The sequence below is a fragment of the Pelobates fuscus genome, chromosome 9 (genome assembly GCF_036172605.1).
Source record: "Pelobates fuscus isolate aPelFus1 chromosome 9, aPelFus1.pri, whole genome shotgun sequence".
Lineage (NCBI taxonomy): Eukaryota > Metazoa > Chordata > Amphibia > Anura > Pelobatidae > Pelobates > Pelobates fuscus.
In genome coordinates, this window is record NC_086325.1 from 87600530 (window position 1) to 87623353 (window position 22824).

The 22824-nt window shown below is 40.3% G+C and overlaps 1 protein-coding gene across 1 annotated transcript in view; it reads right to left on the minus strand.

The window, feature by feature from the left end:
- The window catches only part of DCX (doublecortin), a 108858-nt gene extending 86404 nt beyond the window's left edge, over window positions 1-22454 (minus strand). The window contains exons 1-2 of the mRNA XM_063432156.1: window positions 22367-22454; window positions 18225-18608 (exon numbers count right to left, since the gene is read on the minus strand). Of these exons, the coding sequence (XP_063288226.1) occupies window positions 18225-18588 (364 nt within the window). The 5' untranslated portion in view covers window positions 18589-18608; window positions 22367-22454. The remainder of the gene's footprint in view (window positions 1-18224; window positions 18609-22366) is intronic.
- Window positions 22455-22824: the final 370 nt, after the last annotated feature.

The window sequence follows — 22824 nt, forward strand, 5'->3', positions numbered from 1 at the left end:
AGTTTACACATCTGTATGGACTCTGATAAAACCACCTCTTCAGGCAGTGAATTCCATATCCTTGGTTCTTTTACAGTAAAAGTAATTTTTCTTTGCCTTAGATTAAATCTCCTTTCTTCCAGCCTAAATACATGACCTCGTGTCCTATGTATAGCCCTGTTTATGAATAGATTTGCAGATAATGTTTTGTAATAGCCCAGAATATTTTTTTTATAATGTTATCATATCCCTTCTGAGGCGCTGTTTTTCCAAACTAAAGAGATTTGAAATGAACCTTTCTTCGTAACTAAAATGCTCCATTCCTTTGATCAATTTTGTAGCTTGTCTCTGCACTTTTTCTAGTGCCATAATATCCTTCTTTAGTACAGGTGCCTAAAATTGCACAGCATATTCAAGGTGTGGTCTTACCAGCGATTTATAAAGAGGCAAAATTATATTTTCATCTCGAGAATTTATGCCCCTATTTATACATGACAAAACATTACTGCCCTTAGCAACTGCAGATTGACATTGCATATTGCTGCCTAATTTGTTGTCTATAACAATTCCCAAATCCTTCTCGTGTGTGGTAATCCCTAATTCACTACCATTTATGGTGTAAGTGGCTTGTGCATTCTTGACCCCGAAGTGCATAACTTTGCATTTCTCTATGTTAAATTTCATCTGCCATTTTAGTGCCCAGTCCCCCAATCTATCCAAATCCCTTTGCAGCAAAGCAATATCCTGATAGTCTGAGAGAGTGCCGGGTTAACCTACCACCAGAGCCCTCAACAGTGATTCCCAGGGTCTGTATCACAGTGAAAGAGCAAAGATGGCCAGCTATAGATGCAAGGTTTCAGTCAAGCCACACCACAACAGTTTGACATGAACATTGAAGATCTACAGTATCATAGCCATAGTGATTAGAACGCTCCTTCATTATTGAAAGAAATGATGAGCCACGTCATAGACTCCGTAGAATGGAGGAAGTGCAGCATAGGCTTTATGTGAAATATACAGCTGTTCTTTACTCCTACTTTCACTACTTCCTACTTGAATTCCTGGTTTGAGATTTTGTGCTTGGAATTATATCTTTGAGAATAGCAAATTGTAGTATTCTGAATAAAAGAATTAGTGAGATGCAATGATGAGACAACCTACAATGGATGTAAGATGCTTTTCCTATAAAAAGTATTTATTTTATTTCAAGAACAAATTTACAAAGCTATAAATGTGGCAGATAGCGTTGGCAGGAGGAGGTTTAAGAAGATTTAGTACTCACTATCCAAAAAAATATGTTACCCTCCTGGAAGATGCTCTTTAGCCCCTTGGTCTGTTGAATATTGACACCTGCCTTTACATAAGAAAAATCCACTTCTCTTGAAGGCAGGGCTTTCTTCCAGGGAAAGACAGATGGTAATATTAACATCTACGACACTTGGGCAGCGCAGAGACAGAACAGCAAGGCCAACAAGTTATTCCACGGTCACCTAACTCCACCAATAATATACATAGCACCAGATCGACAGATTTTGTCATATATTAATGCCAGCAGTTAAATTATGTGCATTTCCTAATTGGCCGTTAAGTTATTCCTCATTTTCCCTAGTGGCAGTTGCTTTGATAGTTAGCATTTCAAATAGACTGAATTGGTGCTCAGGGGTTTTAAAATGTTTATTTTGTATGCACATACAGAGTAAAGAAATGCTTGACAAATGGGTGCTATTTCTGATAGGTGGATTTAATTTCAGGCTAAATTGAATATGGAGATTTTCTTTGAAGAAAAAAAAAAATTTTTTTGAGCACTCCGTAAGCATATTATTTTAAGTGTTTTGACACCACCCACCCACCCCGCAAAAACTAAACACAGTGTAGTATGTTCTTTAGTGCTGCATATCAAATTCACATTGCCCAGTCTCCCAGAATACAGCTGGACTGTCCCAATATGGAATAAAAGTCTTAAAAGCACTATGTCACCAATAGGCTTTGTAGGCTTGGGCCTATGATAGTAACACAGAGGGGGACGATACATAGGTTATAAAGAGACATGCTTCCATCAATTTCAGCCTCTACCAGATCGTTTTTTTGCTGTTGATCCAAGCTTGATAATGGTTGCTTAATTAGATTGCCTTTAAAACTGTTAAAACGGTTTTCTAATAATAGAAAGACTGTATTAGCACTTGACAGTGACCGCGTATGTGCCCTAGGTTCCACCATCGCTATGACATTGTAGGAGAGAGACCTTCAAGCATTGAGGGAGCCTCTGTGCTGGAAAGAAGTAGTTGCATGGGTTTTTAACCCTTTAATCGTCGAATGGAGGGGTGGGCCTATTAAGTTAGGAACAGGAACAATATAGCATTAGAAATACAGGTTTGTATTCCTAATGTAATTGCGTTTCTTTAAGGTTTTTTATTTATCAGTCAAGTACAATTCCTTGCAGAGCAAGGGCCACTGGGTGTGATTGCTCCCATGAGCAAATCACACTAATGATTCATGTAACGTTTGTTGCAAGTAACACAATAATTAATATACAGAATTCCTGTGTTTCTTTTTGTTTCAACTACATCTAGGGGCTCATCTTTGTTCAACTGAGTAACAATTTTTACAGGTTACACTAATCCGGGTGGACTACAGTGTAATACAGAACACATTTTAATATAAGCAGTCCCTCTGCTCTTTTTATTCTGTTATTCAGTTATAATGCAATGGTTAGCTCAGGACCAAACTTTTCCAGAGTTCACTTAAATGAATGCCAGATAATAATACAAACAAAAAACAACTGATGATCAGCAGTCTAATCAGTCCTTTTTCCTGACAGTGTGCAATACACAGCTGGAAATTTCCACAGATTGGGGTCCCTAGGAAAAACACGATGCAGACAAAATACAAAACACAGAGTTTAGATCTTTTAGTGTGTTATAGAACAGGTTTGGTTATATCTCAGAGTCTTGTTCTAAACTCATTGTTCCATTTACAGTGAGGAAAAAAAAAGGATTTGATCCCCTGCTGATTTTGAACGTTTGTCCACCGACAAAGAAATGATCAGTCTATCATTTTAATGGTAGGTGTATTTTAACAATTTTAACAAATTTTTTTTTCAGAAAAATGCATGTCAAAAAGTTTACATTTATAGTAAGGTCTATGGAGGAGTCCAGTCACCATATCCCCTTGAGATGACACAGTATGGTGCCAAAGTGTTCCATTAAGAATCACTATAGCGTTAGGAATACAAACCCATAATGCAGGGCCAGATTACCATAGGGGCTGATGGAGCTGCAGCTCCAGGCCCATGCTCATGAAATAGGTCCATTGATTTTAGTACTCTGCACATGCTCTTGCTTAAGTATGGAAACTTAAGAGAGATCTAGGGGAACAAAACTTGTGTTGATTGGCGGACAATGAAATTAGTTAAGGTAAAGCTGACTTTGCGCACTATGCAAATGCTCTTGCTGCTTCAGTCTCTCTAACACTTTGGCACGTTAACTTTTTTCTACACTCACAAGTCATACCTTTTCTCTGTTCCAGACTGTATACCTTCCTGTATGTGCCTTCTTTTCTATGAGTGTCCAAGCCACTGCCTGGATCTAGCTTCCATTAGAAGACTGCATTTGATCTGTAAGGACATAGTGAATGGAGCATACCTCAAGAGCGCAACTGAGAAAGATCTGCTGGGATAAAGAGGGTAGGTTGGCATTAACAAAAGTAAAGGCTTAGTGGCAGCTGATCTGATGGGAAGGGCAACTTTTATGCAGAGGTCAAGGAATGTCTGTTCTTATAAGAGTCCAATGCCAGCCTTAAAGTGGTAAAAATGCTAGTCAACACCCAGTACCGCGATAAGTAATAAGCCTTTTAACTAGCAGAGATCCAAAATAGACAAGGGGGGGGGGGGGAAGGGGGTTGGCGCTGGAACCTCAAAATGTTCTACTGGGAAGGGAAGAAACTACCATTCAATGCATTTTGAGTACTAGAGGATGAGGAAGACTTGATGGGTACATGCAGTCTACCCTACATGGAATTCACCCAGATGACTGGGTCTCCCTCCTTGGCTGGTAAACTCACTGGCCATGCTGCTGAAAGATACTGGGTTGTCTCAGAATAATTGAGCAAGGACTATGCCAGTGTGAAAGGAAGACTTTTAGCTAAGTAAGCTATAGCTTCGGAAGCCTAGCGGCAGAGGTCCCTGGATCTTCAAAGAGTGAGCTAGACTCATTCTTGTGGTGAATATGCATACAGACTATACTGAGCAGCCTCCAACTTATGGCAGGGATGCCAAGTGTCCACAATGGATGTCCACCCACAGGGGGAAAAGTGGGCAGGCCACCAATAAATGGGCAGGTCAGCCTAGCGTGAATGAATGCCACGAAGAGAACGCATCTCATGTACCTGTGTTACACTTCCTGGAGATAATTCCAAAAGTGGGACACCACGGATGAAAGTCAGGACTATGGAACAAAACTCTGAAATGGTTACTGTTCTGATGAAAATTGTTAAATTGGCGGGGCACAAAGTAATCAAGAGAGCACCCTCCCAGCTACTGATTGGTGGTCAGAAGGAAGCAACTTGGGAGCTTTATTAGAATGCTGATTGAAATTGCCACTTATATAAAATAGGTCAGCCTGGATTGTTACTTTAAAAACAACAAGTGTAGGTTCCTTGGGCCATCAAAGGCCTCTTGCCATCAATCAGCTATTCCTGCAGTCAGGTCTTCATTTTATCCCTAGAGAAACCTCCCTTGGAATTAAACCTTTACTGCATTTCAATTCAACCCTCTGGCACTTACAGAATTATGGAATAATGATGACCAAGTGGTGTGAAAAAATGTTAATATTTAAGTTAAATTCCACACAGCTCTTTATCATTTCTTCAAATGTCGCACTATTAAACTCTCAGGGAGCCTGTCCACTATGTTATCATTACAACCGCCCTCAAAATGCCCAAGGATCTCAAGAATGGCTTGAAGAATCTGCAGTCAGGAGCAGTAAGAAGGATACATTTTGCACATCTGGCTATTTAGTTTGTGCTACAAGTGTTCAACATCCACATCTATTCTTCTAACAATGTGTCGAACTAGCAACTAGGAGCAATATAGCAAGGTGCAACCACCAGGTCACGTTCTATGCTCGAAGATAGAATGCGTGGTTGCCATGGAGATCATCATTTCTTTTCCTGCATTAGCACTTTCTATCTTCCCCCACTCTATCAACTGATGCATTTCCTTTTCTTTGCCATCCCCGTCACCATCCCTAGAGATAGGTTTACTGCGAGTCATTAAAAACCACAGCTACTTATTTAAAAGCACTGAATAATAGAAATGTATTCTATTTTTTTCATCTGATGTAGTGCCATTACCAAAAGACAAATTAGTGTCTTTTGGTGTCCTGGCCAGCCAAAAATATGTAAAATCCTTAAATGGTAATGTTTTTGTCCCCTAACAAAGGCCATTGCAGGGTAGATGCAAACTAAATAGAAAAATGGGCATCTGGCCATCATTGGTCAAAACACTAGAAATACAGCATAAATTTGATTTTTTTGTGTGTATACCAAATGGAATAAAAGGGGTCTAAAACCATGTAACATGTTGCTGTGCAAATCCATATTAATGCAATATTACAATATATTGAGTTATATGACATGGTGGTGGCAATTCTTCTTCCCCTTTCAAGAGTACGAGTTGTCTTCCACCTACATCTAGGATGTACAGTTAGTGTCCAACTAGTCTTTGACATTCTAAGCAAAGTATACTGGTTTGCATATCAGTCTTGGAAGGGCTTCAGACTGGGTCTTTTGCCTTCTTTTAGATCAACAGCAAAAACATATGTGAGGAAGGCTGAACTTGATGGACGCAAGTCTCTTTTCAGCTATGTAACTATGTAATTTATGATCACATTCACACACTAAACAAAACACTCAGACACTGTTTACTGCAATCACAATATCATTATAGCATTTGTAGGCAAACCACAATGTGCACACACGATTCACAGCATTCTCACACTGTCTACAGCATTTATATACTGCGCTCCACCTTCACAGACTGTCATGTACTGACTGCATTACTATATGTGTTGTCGGCTCATAATTCATGCCTTTAAGAGACAACCCATGCACCATGTGTTACTGACCCTCAGAAATTAGATTCCTATCTGCTACAACAAATCTCATCTCCTCATGAACTCGTGTAAATAGGATGACTCTGCAGGACATCTCTATAAGTAGTTGCTCTTTTAGTTGGTATTTATCAGCTCTGCATCACATCTCACCAGCCTATGAACTATTGTACAGAATTTTTGTTTCCTAAAAAAAAAAAAAAAAAGAATAAAAAAAAAAAAAAAGTACATGAACCAGTCTATGTAAGCTTTCAGATAAGCTTTCAATGAACTGCCATAACATTATTAAAGCAACACTACAGTCACGAGAACTACTACAGCTTATTGTATTTGTCCTGGTGAATATAATCATTCCCTTCAAGCTTTTTGCAGTAAACACTGAGAGAAAATTTAATGTTTACATTACAGCCTAGGGTTACCTCCACTGACCACTGAAATGGCTACTAGAGATTCCTGATTGGCCAGAGCCATGTTTTATGTCCTGTCCTAATGTGTTTTACACCCCACCTCCTATAGAATGTAAGCTCGATTGAGCAGAGTCCTCTTCAACCTATTGTTCCTGTAAGTTTATTTGTAATTGTCCTATTTGTAGTTAAATCCCCTCTCATAATATTGTAAAGCGCTATGGAATTTGTTGGCGCTATATAAATGGCAATAATAATAATAATAATAATAATAATAATAATAATAATAATAATAATAATAATAATAATAAGTTTGGGTGGTGTGGGGGGTAGTGAGGCTGAGGCTGAGGGCGGGGTGGGGGTAGTGAGGCTGAGGGCGGGGTGGGGGTAGTGAGGCTGAGGGCGGGGTGGGGGTAGTGAGGCTGAGGGCGGGGTGGGGGTAGTGAGGCTGAGGGCGGGGTGGGGGTAGTGAGGCTGAGGGCGGGGTGGGGGTAGTGAGGCTGAGGGCGGGGTGGGGGTAGTGAGGCTGAGGGCGGGGTGGGGGTAGTGAGGCTGAGGGCGGGGTGGGGGTAGTGAGGCTGAGGGCGGGGTGGGGGTAGTGAGGCTGAGGGCGGGGTGGGGGTAGTGAGGCTGAGGGCGGGGTGGGGGTAGTGAGGCTGAGGGCGGGGTGGGGGTAGTGAGGCTGAGGGCGGGGTGGGGGTAGTGAGGCTGAGGGCGGGTGGGGGTAGTGAGGCTGAGGGCGGGTGGGGGTAGTGAGGCTGAGGGCGGGGTGGGGGTAGTGAGGCTGAGGGCGGGGTGGGGGTAGTGAGGCTGAGGGCGGGGTGGGGGTAGTGAGGCTGGGGGGTAGGGAGGCGGAGGGTGGGCGGTAGGGAGGCTGAGGGTGGGCGGTAGGGAGGCTGAGGGTGGGCGGTAGGGAGGCTGAGGGTGGGCGGTAGGGAGGCTGAGGGTGGGCGGTAGTGAGGCTGAGGGTGGGCGGTAGTGAGGCTGAGGGTGGGGGGTAGTGAGGCTGAGGGTGGGGGGTAGTGAGGCTGAGGGTGGGGGGTAGTGAGGCTGAGGGTGGGGGGTAGTGAGGCTGAGGGTGGGGGGTAGTGAGGCTGAGGGTGGGGGGTAGTGAGGCTGAGGGTGGGGGGTAGTGAGGCTGAGGGTGGGGGGTAGTGAGGCTGAGGGTGGGGGGTAGTGAGGCTGAAGGCGGGGGGTAGTGAGGCTGAAGGCGGGGGTAGTGAGGCTGAAGGCGGGGGTAGTGAGGCTGAAGGCGGGGGGTAGTGAGGCTGAAGGCGGGGGGTAGTGAGGCTGAAGGCGGGGGGTAGTGAGGCTGAAGGCGGGGGGTAGTGAGGCTGAGGGCGGGGGGTAGTGAGGCTGAGGGCGGGGGGTGGTGAGGCTGAGGGTGGTTGGGGTGGTGAGGCTGAGGGTGGTTGGGGTGGTGAGGCTGAGGGTGGTTGGGGTGGTGAGGCTGAGGGTGGTTGGGGTGGTGAGGCTGAGGGTGGTTGGGGTGGTGAGGCTGAGGGTGGTTGGGGTGGTGAGGCTGAGGGTGGTTGGGGTGGTGAGGCTGAGGGTGGTTGGGGTGGTGAGGCTGAGGGTGGTTGGGGTGGTGAGGCTGAGGGTGGTTGGGGTGGTGAGGCTGAGGGTGGTTGGGGTGGTGAGGCTGAGGGTTGTGTGCAGGGTAGTAAGGCTGAGGGTGGAGAGGGGGGTAGTGAGGCTGAGGGTGGTGTGGGGGGTAGTGAGGCTGAAGGTGGTGTGGGGGGTAGTGAGGGTGGTTAGAGAGAACTTACCATTACTCCCTGGTGGTCCGGTGGCCATTGCTCCCGGTCTGCAGCTCCGCAGACCATGTAATCTCGCGAGATGTCAGAGCGTTGCCATGGTAATCCGCGGCAACGCTCTGATTGGCCGGATTTCGCGAGACACATGGTCTGCAGCTATGCTCACTGTGGAGCTGCAGACCAGTGTCTGCGGTGGCTGGCCGGGCTGCCAGAAGGGGCCTCGCACCCGGCGGCATACCGGGCAAGCCGCCGGGCCCCCTCCTGGTGTCAGGTCCTCTGTCAGTGACCGAGGACCTGACACAGTCTGCCCACAGGCGGTTTAGGTGGCCGCGAGGCCCCAGCCAGCACGAGGCCTTAGGCAGCTGCCTAAACTGCCTAATTAGAGAGCCGCCTCTGGTGGCTTTGCCCCCTGATCTGCCTTCTTGACAGTCTCAGCTAATCCTATGGGAAAGCATTGTGATTGGCTCAGAGAAAAAACATTTTTTTTTTTTAAAGTAGTCAAACCATCTGACTTCTTACCAGGTGTCTGCTGAGCATTACTTTACGTTGAGCATTAACACTGGAGTGCTAGAGATGTCTAAGAAATCAGTCATTCAAGAAAGGTGTTTGGAGAGTTCCTTTCACCCGGTCTGTGTGTTTGCCATTAGCGCCATGTACCAGTGTCCTATTTCTAGTGTTCTCCATATCTGCTTTTCAATAAAACATTACAGCAAGCTACACAGGTCTAATCTGCCATTTTTAGGCATCAACTTCATCCACCATCGGGAACTCACAGTCCAGAGGCAGGTGTACTGATATACCATGGCATGGAGGATCCACTTTCTGACTGGTATGTTTACAGATCCTGACACTAATTACATCGATTCCACGTCCTACCCTGAGAATTTGCACACTACCTGCAGATTCACAGATTGCCTGTAGCCATTGGACATTTTACAATGCATTTGCACACATTGCCCAGGGCATGTGAAGACTGCCTGAAGCACGGACACATACAACATACAAAAACGCCATCAGGATTCGGATGTTGTGCAACTACACCATGCCAGACAGCTTTCCCTCAAGGCCTCACAGCATTCTCAGACTCAGTACTGCTTACTGCATGGCAGGACTTAGCTCTGATGAGCTAACATAAGCTTCTTGCGCTCAGTGGAGGAAAAGCCCGGTGTGTGGCAAGTTGTCAAAGCATTAGCAAATGGAACTACTTTGTATGAAAGTACCATTGCAACCTGCACTGATATCTCCACAAAGCCCTTTCTTCCTTAACCCCTCCATGCCATTGTACCGCACTGTAAGCAGTGCAGGATTAAAAGCCTAATGGGCCTGGAGCCGACATTTAAGATGGACCTAGCTACAGAATTTCAAAGACAGAAAACACTAGGACAAATCGCGCTCTTACATTACTTAACCCATCTGATCTGTCCCCATCTTACAAGCCCCGTATCTAAACTCCACTCTCTTACTAGTCATAAATTCTAAGTCTTACCTCCACAGGGCTCGACTGTCCACTCCTCTCTTTCCTGTATTATAGCTAACTAGACCAAACAAGTTTTTTTCCCCCTGCAACCTACCTAATTTGCCATACTCTGTTCCATATGCATCATAGAAGAAGAGCAGGTAAATAGTGAAACATTTTGTATTTAAGGATCAATGGGCCTATTCCCTTAGCATGTGACTGGAGCCGCAGCTCCATTAGCCCCTATATTGCTTTTTGTAAGTGTAAGCGTTATTGGCCATTGTATAGCGTCACATTTACAGAGTTATTTACTAGTGAGAATTATAGGAGTTTTTCCCAGTTTGACTATTTTGACCGTAAAGTGAAATTCACTTTGAATTCTCACTTTAGTAAATAAGCCTGTGTAGCGGAATGCAGTAAGCCTGTCCTGCAAAATGCCTGTGTGACTGTGTTCGTATAATTTTTCCCTATGTTGAAATTGCTGTTCGTCTGTTTATTATGTGAATTATATGTTATTCGGTAGTTTCCATCCGTACTATATACTTATGGAAACTACCGAACGGAGGGGCCACCCCGGAGAGAAGTGTGCCAGCAATTAAGGTTCACATTCTTTCCAAACCGCAAGTTAACCGGCTCATTAACATTGTATCTGGGTGGCCGCCATTCGGCATGCGTACACGTGGCGGCGGCCATCTTACGCATGAAAATCCCAGCGGTGTTTGGTCGTCGAGTGCCTGGAACTCAAATCGGACACTCAGACAACCAAACACCGCTGAGACCTCCAGAGCTCCGTAACTGCCGAACGGAGAGACATAACGAATCCCCATTCGGTAGTAATAAAGTACCGAATGAGGGAATCACTATCTAGGTGAATGTAAATGTGGATGGCAATTGTAAATGTCTATTTTAACTATCGAACGGAGACCGACCGCAGGGCCCATTCTCATGGAACCCTTTTCGGATACCAACTCGTGTGCGGTCGGTCAAACTTCACTTGCCTGTAACTGCCGAACCCCTGGTCCGATCTGGGTGAATTTTGGATATTATATTCACCCAGATCAGGGCTACCCAGCGGTACCCTGATATTAAAGATATATGATGGTTTAGGGGTACATCCAAGTTTGGGGTAAACTACTGTACAACTTAAGGGGATTATGACTCACTCTGAGGGGAGGAGATGTGTGGGAGGTAGCAAGAATGGTATTGGTTACTGTCATAATTGCTGTAGTCCCCTCCCTTGCATGGGAGCAGGCTTTATAAGAAACCTTGGAATAAACGATTGTCAGTTCTACTCCTGAAACTGTGTGTCGTCCAGTTATTGGGAGTGCTGTGGGGATACTGCTGTACCGTTTTACCTGCTGGAAACTCTGCTGTGGATTTACTAATGACTTGTTCCTGAGCCTTCCTTGGATCTAAAGTGGAGAATAGCTGCGAGAAATCAGCTCTCCGCTACAGCCTGTATGTTTCCTTGCCTGAAACAGAGAGTCAGACTTATGTGAGAAAGAACAACTTTAGTCAGATACAAGAGTTGCATAGGGGAATCGTTATAAAGAAAGTTAACTTTTCTTTCTTGGATTTGCTGTCAATGAAAGGAAAGTTATAAAATACACTGTGCTGGGGCAGCTTACATCTTCCTCTGTTTATACAAAGGGTTTGGAGGGAACAGGTTAAGTGGTGGTTAATTAACCTTGGGAACACATGCAGCTCACTTCTTTAAACCCTTTATAATTTTTGTCAAAGCCACATAACAGCTGGCTATTTCAAACCTGGCTATTTCAAATTTCCTCCTCTAGTCTGAAAACATCCATATTTTACATTCTCTACAGCAATTTCCTTAGTCTTTCTATACTAGTTGGATGACTTATTACATAGTTACATAGCTGAAAAGAGACTTGCGTCCATCAAGTTCAGCCTTCCTCACATATGTTTTTTGCTGTTGATCCAAAAGAAGGCAAAAAAAAAAAAACAGTTTGAAGCACTTCCAATTTTGCAACAAGCTAGGAAAAAAATTCCTTCTTGACCCCAGAATGGCAGTCAGATTTATTGCTTTTATTATTTTGAATGAAGCCATTTTAATTTCAGCGATATGACTTAACTATTTGGAGAAATATCACTGCCCCTGACATTCCAATCCTTTCTTGGCAAAACCTCACTTTCTCCTAATAAATCTGTGAAAGGGAGTCCTAATATCTGTGGCCCTCACAGATTTCACTCTAATTTGCTTTTGAAGTTTGGACCTTGATCAGTACCAGATAAACTTCCATCACATAATGACCGGTCCCATGCTGAGAAATGATCAGAGAGATTATTCATTACGAGAAATAATTTGAGGAGAACAACAATATGCATTCCTTACTATATAAAAATATATATATATATATATATATATATATATATATATATATATTTATTTATTTATTTTTTATTTATTTATTTATTTTTTTGAGTAAAATTGCATGTTTAGAAAATGTGTTTGTCATCTGCAGTACAAAGTCATTCAGCGAAGCTACATTGGTTTCCCAATGGCCAACATCTGCAGGAGTTAGTCCATTTATTTTGTAGCAGTGTGCATGCTTAAATAACAGGTTCTGTATGAAGCAGATACGATTTTTGTGCAACTTTCTCATAAGGTTCTATTTGTATACCATGAACACACACTACCCATGGCAGAAATGATGAAGCGCTCTGTTATACATTTTATTTATTTATATCCCCTTTGTACTTTCAGGTAGCTTTGCTAAACGTTAGCTACGTGCTGTATTTAGTTTTTTCCCTCTCATTTAAAAGGACCACTCCACACCCATGAAGCACAGCATCCCATAATAAAGGACAGATGGCACTTTTATAAATAATTAAAAATAATCAATCAGTCCAACAGCCATGGGGGAGGGGGTTTCTGCCTGTTCCAGCTAGCAACCCTGAGCCAGCAGAAGTGGCAGGCACACTCTACTTTCTAGACTTCAGATCAGTAGTTGATTGTGGGCATGCGTGAACAGCAGATGCGCTCGAGTGCATGGAAGAAACCTTTCAGAGAGAGAATCTTCAATCAGAAGCTTCTGATTGGCTATTTCCCAGTAATGAGATAAAATCGAATTCTAGAAAACAAAAAATAGGAGGGCTTGCAAAAACTATTTTAAGATACACCGCCAATAATTACATGTATTCATTGGGGGGTGTATTTACTAAAAATGGATTTCTATATATTTTTTTCTAATATCGGCAATTGAGTGTTTCTTTGAATGAGAGATTGGCTGTCCTAGCACTAGAGAATCTAGAGAAACTGGCTTATATGTGCATGTCTCGATTGAAGGAATGTCCCTCTTCTATGACAGACATTTTTTAAAATGTTTTCAAATCTTAAGCAAAACCAAAACCGTCACCTACATATTTTCCCAAATCAGTAAGCAGTTACTGCTGTAATGGCCATTAAAAGGTTATTTCAGCTGTCACCATCAATGCAAATCTCTTGCTACTTTGAGATATACTTATGCACACCTGATAAGTTTGGTTGGATCAAATCATTTGTCCAAAATTGCATCTATGTGCCTATTTGGCTTGTATGAATTATTCAGGAAAAGTGATTTGGACAAAATAAGCCAATCAGTGTACTGCAAAATATATACATTAAAAAAAAAGTATGTATATATTTTTCAGTAAATTGTCAGGAGCAGGGCCGGTGCTACCATAAGACAGCACAAGCGGCCGCCTTGGGGCGCAAAGATGTCCGAGTGACTGGCGGGAGCATGGAGAACTCGCTGTCCACTTTCTGCAACAATGCCCATGGCAGTAATTTACCCAGCTGGCCACTGAGGGAGGGGAATGGAGCAGCAAGGATATCATATCCCAGCGCCCAACTGCTATGGAGAGTGGAGGATAGCTACTACAGTGCAGCAACCTGCGGGACCTGTTTAGCGCATGTGTGTGTGTGTGTGTGTGTGTGTGTGTGTCTCTGTCTCTGTCAAGGGGCTAAAGAGACCAAATTAGGACGAAGACACAAAACATGAAAAGAGTGCCAAACAGGGGATACGATATACATAGCAATAGGTTCAGTATACCTAACATTTCCCATAGTTATATCTGCATTGTGGTAGAATGTAATATTCTACACATCTACAGCAACTGCATGTCATTTTGGACCAGAATCTCTAAAAATCATGCAAACACTAAAAGACTCTTCAGGGAGCAAAGAAAGATGCAACAATGAATTGGTCCCTGAATGTAGAACCTATAAAAAAGGAGGTGAACTTTTGTACATCTATTTCATAATGGGTGTTAAAACGGACGACAATGGAAAATTGTTTCTCCACCAGTAAAAGACTAGCACTGGAGGCTGAAGCAATGGGCTTCTTTTTGAGTCACTTTACCCTGCAAAAGCAAAATCAAGCCCATTGAAAAGTAAGGTTTAGAATTAAGGGTTTGCACAAGAATAGCACAATTATAAATGAACTTTATTTAGCAAATGCAAAACAATGCATCAAAGTATTTATCAAGATCAGGTAGAAGACTAGAATAAAGGCTACACGGTTTAGTTTGGATTTGAAGTAATTTAGAGCAAAAATGAAACGCTCTCCGCCATGACAACAGAGTTTATATAAATCTACTCTGGTAAAAAAAACTGGCCTGGGGGGAGACTTATCTCATTCAAAGCATAAATTCATTCAAGTAGCAAAAGAATGTGATGTAATATTAATAGCTGACACAGCAGAACAGGAATACAGTGCAAGTTATATACCGTATAAATCATATGAGGAACTGTGGAGAATTGGGAAAGGAATTGCAAGTTTTAATCCAAAATTGACAGACTGCTATCCGCCTCATTTTTGCCTAATAATTACATTTTATTTTCACATTCTCTACAATTCCTGCTTTGATGAATAAATCCCATAAGTGATTACTGGATAACTAAGCAGTGGAGATGGGGAAATACCATGACACACGTCTGACACTTCATTTCAATTATAGGGTCACGCTTAGAACTGCAACCATTCCATCTTACGGAAGTGATTATGGTCCTTTATTTAAATTATTTTTTTCTGTTTGTAGAGCTGCGTTCCTGAGAATAGTCTCTTCCTGGAGATAGGATGTCAGCACACAGCGTACTAACCCCAGATCCCTTGTACAGGCTCCGTATGGCTGGATGAGTCACACACACACACACACACACACACACACAGTGTCATCGCTCCTGCTACTTGGCTCTAATGCAAGTTAACTAACTCCCTGCGAGAACATTTAAACCAGTTCTAGGTTTTTGACCTCTGCCATTCCAAGGTACAGAGGTCACAAAAAAAATTAAAAAAAAAAAACAAAAAAAAACACACACACACACACACACACACACACACCACAAACCACTGATAGGACTTTTATATTCTATCAAACTAAGTGCAAACTGTTCTCTGCCCAAGCTGGACAACAACTCTGATCATGATCATCAAGACTCTGGCAGAGGCTGATGGGAGTTAAAATCTGATGTGATAGGATAGTGCCTAAACAGCTTATATGGAATACAACTCCAATCAACCTCATCCAGTGGTTGGCTGAGCCACATTTTAGTGCACATTACTTTTATGTATCAAGACACAATTTTAACGCGCACTTAAAATACTTAAAAACAGCTCTTACACTAATACAGCCCTATAGCTGTTTATTTTTTTTTTATATATATATATTTGAATCCATGACTTTAATAAAACCATCTCTATAAGAATCTATGAATTGGGGGATTTGCTGTCAGTGCTTCTCTACGAAGATGAAAGTAAGGGTTGGGCAAAAAAAGAAGTAGGACTTTCATTAGCTGCAGAGACCATGTCCGTAGGTTTGGAAGGTAGGGTAGGAAGTATTTGTGCACTAATCTCTATTAGTGTCCCTGAGCAGAAGGTGCTATGACCAGGAAGAAATAATTATAGGTCCAACCAAAAAAAAAAAAAAAAAATGGATGTGTTTGCCTGAAAACAGGAATATGTTCCCAAGTTAACACGTCTAATGATGCCCTCACACTGATTATTTAGAACTACTTTTTGTTACATTACAAGTAAGATACAATCTGGGACAGTAGGAGAGGAACCCAAGACTTTCCCAACAAATCTTGTACTATTGGGAGGTGCATGAATCTGTGGCATTCTAATACCAATGATTATATGCCTCTAAAATAAAGAGTAGCAAAAACAGCCAGAGTAGTAAGGTTTCAAAACAGAGTTTAGGGTTTATTCATTAAACGGTGTATTGTAGTGAATCAAAGCCCATCCTGAAAAATCCAAGGCATTGCAGTTGCTTCGGAAAAGCTCTCAACCCTGCTATGAACAAAGGCTTGCTATTTTAACCGGAATTTTGTAATTAGTTCTTTTTTTTTTTTATTCAGTACATTTCACCATTTAGTGAATAAATTCCACTGTGTACTTGCTACTGTCTTGTCAATGAAAGATAGATATTGATTACGCCAATAACTCCCTGACGTGAAAGGTTAACTAAAATGGTTTAGGATTTTAACAGGGTGAACTCAAAGTGAATTTCAAATTTATGGTCAACATTGCCAAACTAGAACAATTCTCGAAGTCTGTTATAAATTTCAGTTTGGCTACGGTGGCCTTAAAATTTTACATTCACTTTGAATTCTCACCATAGTGAATAGCCCTGAATGTTTTATATAGTGATTCTAAAAATCTAATTAGTCAAAGGTTTGCTACTTTTTTAGTTTTTAGAGAATCTTTTAATTTGTTATTCAAACGCAGGCTGTATTAACTAAACAGAGAGATGTGGTGACCTGAAATTAAACTTAATTAAAGTCTAAATAGATGAGCTGTAATATGTGTATCTTGCTACAACTGTTTAGTGAATAGACCCTTATACAGTTTAGACAGGGCAAACAAATACCTTTTGTACCTTTAATTCATCCTCTTCAATAAATATATGTATTTACAAAGAGGAGTCAGGCTTGAATTATAGCTAAATAATATGGTATGTTTGCATATATAATGAAATAATAGCAAGGCCACAATTTGAATCAATATAGGTTTTCATTTACAATATAAAGTGCATTTGTAGCCAACTAAAGTATTTAAAAAACTATTTTGAGCCAATATGTAATATTCTAAATCCTTAGGCATTCTGTGCATTTATCTCAAGTCCCAAGGCTTTCCTATTCTGCATTGTAAATTCACACACTCCCACATCATCATTTGTATCACTTAGTAGCTCTTTATTATACATGTATTTATTCTCCAGTAATTGTTCTGTAGCATGTTTTAATAAAAGACTGTTATGACTTTATTACAATAGGTGCAACAAGAGTAAAGGTTGATTATAAATGGGTCAGGGTTAGACTACTAAAAATATTTGGAAATAATAGGAAAATATTAGGAGTCTATTAAAATACTATTGCTAGAAAAAAAAAAAAAAGAGTTGTTTTTTTTTAGGTTTCATTTTTTTTTATTGAGTTTTTAGTGCACAAACATAGTGTGCATTACATTCATAGGCATTCTATATAGCCCCCACCCCACCTCCCCAAGTCAATTGTTTTCATTCTGATATGACAATATACAGTCAAAGGCTGCAAGGTGTCAGGGTGCAGGGGTAGTGTTTTATGATAGTGTATTAAGGTGCTAGTCTATACCTCTTTACGTAGGCTATTTTAGCCATTATATGTATGTTTAATTTAATATTGTTTGTGTTTTAATTTTTCACTATATATAGTAAGTACTATTTATATTTTTGTGTGTGGCTTATCTGGTTTCTTTTTGTCCAATTGGACTTTTTAGCCTATTGATTAAATATTAGGTTTTAAATACACATTATTTTTGAAATGTTCATCAGTTCCTAGTTACTTCCTCCATTCCTCTCTTTTTCTCTTATATCTACACTGGGATTATCCGCCAATAAGGAGGTGCTGTAACTTTTTGCTCCATTCTTTTTCCTTTCTTCTTTTAATTAGGTTTAATACCGTGAACCAATTCATAGCCAGAAGGGAGTGCACCCTCAACAGTTATGCACTAAAGTGTGAATGATCAGGAATTCAAGGTAGAATCAAAGTGAGTTTCAAACAAATCTCCCTATTGGGATTCATGCTAGGTTTACCCACCTACATATTGCAGCCAGCGTCATTCTTCAAATAGAATTCTATAATCAAAACTTACACATCTGCGACAGGTAAATCAAAAGACTATAAATGGTCTGAAACCGTGCCTCGTCTACTTTTCAAAAGAAGGCTGCAGAAGACCCACTCTGCAGATTAGGCTCTCAAATGACAGCTACGATAGTTTATACAAAACCACAAACTGAGTAAACTAGTTTTTTACATTTCCTACTGTATTGCAAAATCACAGAATACACATGAGCAAAACTCAGCTTGTTTGTGATAATTCACTCTTTTAAATTGAGCCTTTTGTCATTAGTGAGCAACTGCTCTAAGAAACAAAACAGCATACATAGTTCTATTCACAGTAGAGAAACTAGATATTTCATATCGTTTTTACAGTGATTCTCAAAATATTCTAGTAAAATTGTGTTTGTATTACATAGTTACCTTCTTCTAGCTCGTCCATGCTGCAAATCTTGTTTATTCCATCAATGGTGTAGATATAGCGAACGCCTTGAGGAAGGTTAATATTATCAGAAAGTGACCTGGTCAAATCAGCCAGCAGTGCGTCGAAACTTCTGAAGCGGTCAGGGGATACGGCATACACTATTCCCTTGAAGTAGCGATCTCCATTACGGTAGAACCGGACCTTTTTGGCTTTCTTCTCGTTACTCAGAGCCTGCAAAGTACGGGTTCTGTAGAAGCTGCAGTGGGCACTGTGGGTGGGACTGGGCAACCCATTCATTCGAGATGTTCGTGCATTCCTGGAAGTCTTATCCCTCTCATCGAAGTGACCAAAATCAAGCTCCATTTCTTGCTGACTTCAGAGGCCTGAAAGAGGTGTTCATGCAGAGATTAGAATGTTTTTCCTAGCAATCATACCCAGAGATACCAAGAAACAAAGCAATCCCCTTGTAACATTAATAATTCCTTTTAGTTGTTACCAGCACATTCTCATGTTACTCAAAGCGAGTGAATAATTAATACCAAAAAGTGACTGCACTGAAGCATAGTTAAGTGCACAGATTGTTAATTGAGCCAAACAGGGTATGATAACCACAGACCAACAGCTGATCCCATATAAATCCACGAGGTCTGGACTTCAAAGATTAACGAACAAATCTTACAGAAGCAGAGGTGACTTCTTTATCTTATGTCAGCTGTCGACTGCCAATAGTATTTTATAGGATTCCCTGTGCGGCTTTGTAAGATATACTTTCAATATTTGCACAGTGATCAATACATGGATGAAAAAGGCATGCTCGTCTTTCACAGCCATGTAGATAGGCTGTCAGTTAACGAGATGTGTTAACTGAACTGGAATTCAATGAGTGTAGCAGATTTAAATGATGTAGAAACAAAGAGTCAGAATGACTTGAGAGAAGAATTCATGAATCCAAATGAAACCATTGAGGAAAACAGACAATTAAGGCGTAACAGTTATTTAGGGTGTGTGTGTTTTCTCCAAACTGACACAAACACACATATGTAAAGCAAAGTAAAACCAGTGAATAGATAATTTAAATACTGCATATTGTGCATATAGTAGTACTGTAGTGTGTCTGTATCTACTGCCACACCCCCGTTTTACCTATGTGCCTCTATGCCAGTGATGACAAGCCTATGACACTCGGTTTCCAACAATGTATCTTGGGAAATGTAGTTTACAATAGCTAGAATGCCAAATGCCTTTATTGATCTAGCCTTCAAGCCTTCATTGATCTAGACTGAATAACAGATGAACCCACCCTGTGCTTACACATCAAATAACTCTATAAAGAGACCAGCAGCTGATGCATACAGCAGACACTCCTCTTATAGAATTTTGAGAAATAGCAGGGATGCTTCACCGATGAACAGCCAGACTCCACATGTCCCACCCTTCTACAGTGACCATTTTGTATGGTATAAAATTAGTATGGTCTTTTTCGCTGTGTAAAAAAAAGATGAATGGTATTTTTGAAAGTGCATTAATCACACATCACTTTGTATATGGGATTTGAAAAACACTATCTCTCTGTACATGGATTTGATAACAATGTTCCAAGCAAGCTCAGTTTCCTGCATTTCACATAACTGTAATCTTCATGAGTCAGTTGGCACATTCCCTAAATATATAAGACACTCCTCGTACATGTGGCATGATGTCATCTATTTGATTCTGCCGCAGCCTCGGTCAACACAAAAGAATCAGTTGCCATGGTTTAAAGATGCAACAAGAAAGGCAATTATTGCATGCCATGTCACACTAGTAATACAACTAAAGTCAAGACAGAGGAAATTACATTTAAAATATACCCTAAAAATAAGGATTCTGTAAAAGCCAAGTGCGTACATTATTTTTAACCTTTACATGTGTTTAAGAATTTGTTGTATAATAAAAACAAATTAAATTAGAAAAATAACGTATATATAAAATGTAAATAATTTTTTTCATTTTTTTTGGTTCTACTGCAAATTCTTAAAAATAAATAATTTTGCACACACACATATATTACTTCTACAGCGACCATGTGGAAATGGTTTTATGTGTCAGTACTAAAAAAGAAAAAAAGTAAAATATTATAATAAAAAAAAACTTGCACTCAACGATTCTTTGTGTGCCTATTTAGAGTTTTGAATTCTTCAATGTTTTAGAAGGTGTATATGTATATTCTCAGTGAGTAATGAACATTAAGAATACAGCTTTAGAGGAACTATGGGTAATCAAGTGTTTTGTGTAGAATATATATATATATATATATATATATATTAGTGAGGCATACATCTACTATCTCATCAGCATCATTTACACGCACAAACACATGTAACTAATAAATTATTTTAGCGCCACCTCCCCTTACAAATGACCATCAAAAACCTATTATACTACACCAATCTATATTATAAACTGATTCAGGAACTATACTTGGGAAATGCTCTTTAACCCCTTAAGGACCAAACTTCTGGAATAAAAGGGAATCATGACATGTCACACATGTCATGTGTCCATAAGGGGTTAAAGCATATTTTGTATTGTGTTTGAGCACATACATGGGCATGCCCTAATAACAAAATAAATCAATAAGCAATTGCACATCTCATGCCTCCATGCACTCACACCTACGCATACTAGAATAAAAATCACACTGGGAACCCACATGTCAAATTTAAATAAAGGCTTTGATTCTGCCGGTATACTTTCCATAATCAATCAATCAGGCCACCATAAAAATGCACCATAAAACCAAAGCCCGGAGTCAGCAAATGGGAGAACATAAAATATTCCACTTGATGTATTGTCACAAATAACCGGTTAAAAAAAAAAAAAAAAAAAAAAAAAAAAGATATACCCACATTTCGTCCCAGGGGGATTTTAATTGGTAGATTGGTTATGTTCTATTACAATATGAAAGAATATATGGCCTATGTGTATAGAGGTTGATATTGCTAACTGGCTACTAAGGGGTTAAATCATGAAAACAATACGCCTTTAGCATGATTTCTCTCTATCCCAGTGCATGTAGTGAAGATGACCACCTTTCACCTCCCCCTGCAACACGCTGACAGATATATTAAAATATTGTATGGAGACATTAACAATAGCAGTCCACACCTCTTCAATGCAGCATGCATTGTCTAAGAACAAAATCCCATGCCTAACATAAAGCCAGCTCTCTCTTTCATCTCAGAAAAAAAATATAACATGTATTTATTTCCCCCTTTTATTTTTTTTCTGGTGTGCCTCTTTTGTGTCAATTTTCCATGTGTTTGATGTTCACTTTAAAAATTTAATTACTGGTTTCCCAAAACCACATGGAACCTTGCAGGCACATGAACTAAAACAAAAAGATAAAATAAAAAAAAATAAAAAAACAGAACATCTGTATAAAAAAAAACTAAAAAAAAAAAAACACAAAATCACTAGATTCTAAAATGGGAAATAAAATAAAACTGATGACAAAGTGGTAATAGGCATTTCATTATTGAAAGTGTTAATGCCCTCTATACGGTGAGTTGTATCTGCTTTATCTTTCATTATTATCTTCAGTTAAATCCCAAAACTTGCACACTGGTACCTACTCCCTGTTACCTTAACAACCCATCTTTGTGAGATTACATACTCATCAACTGGCTGTCTGTCACCTTGCTGGAAGGAGGAATCATGTTTAACAGCAGCAATTAACCCTATGGTTGCTGGAAGGAGCTGCACTACTGTCAATGCACAGCACACACCCCTCCTCCTGGCACTCGCAGAGTTAACCCAATCAATCCATCCCTGAATACTAAAGATTCTATCAGCACTAGAGACTAGACACTATTCTTCACCTCCTACATTATAATCCCCTTGTGATAAATGCAGATTAAATAATTAGAAAATAATTACAGCAGCTAGAAAATATTTTGTTTAAAATTGTAATACTGCATAAGAATCTGACACCAGCCCAATGAATAAATAAAATATGTATTGGACAATAAGTGCTAGTTGATTAAATATTTTTGTAAATGCAGTATGCCATAGATTTGACAGACTGTCCCTTTGCCAGAATGGGTTTTATTTAATCTCTAACAGCATGGAGATTTCTATAAATCAGCTACTTAGTACTTACCTTGCTGCTACTGGTACAAGCTTTAGATGCTGCCGGGATGACTGCTATTCTCAATCTGCCTTTGTTATCCGAGCTTCTAGCCAAGGGATTTCTGCCGGGGTGGGTTAGCATGCTCCCAGGTCCTAGTGCCTAATAAAAAAAATACAAGCTCCTCCTGCATTGATTTAACCCCCTTTTTTTAACAATACATAACTAAAGTGTTTGTGCAAATTCTCAATATTAAATGTATTGTCAGAATCTGTGCATTGCTATATTTAATATTCTGGGAGGGTGAGAGTGCCTTTTTTATTTTATGGATCTTGATGTGTAACAATTGGTTAAAATGTAAATAGCCTAATCAATACATTCTAATGTTCAGCTGTTTCTATCTTTTATTATGGGATGTTAATGAAAGGAAACAGGATTCATATTACCTGCTATACAGGGATGTCAGTATTTTACAATGCATTTTTATTTTA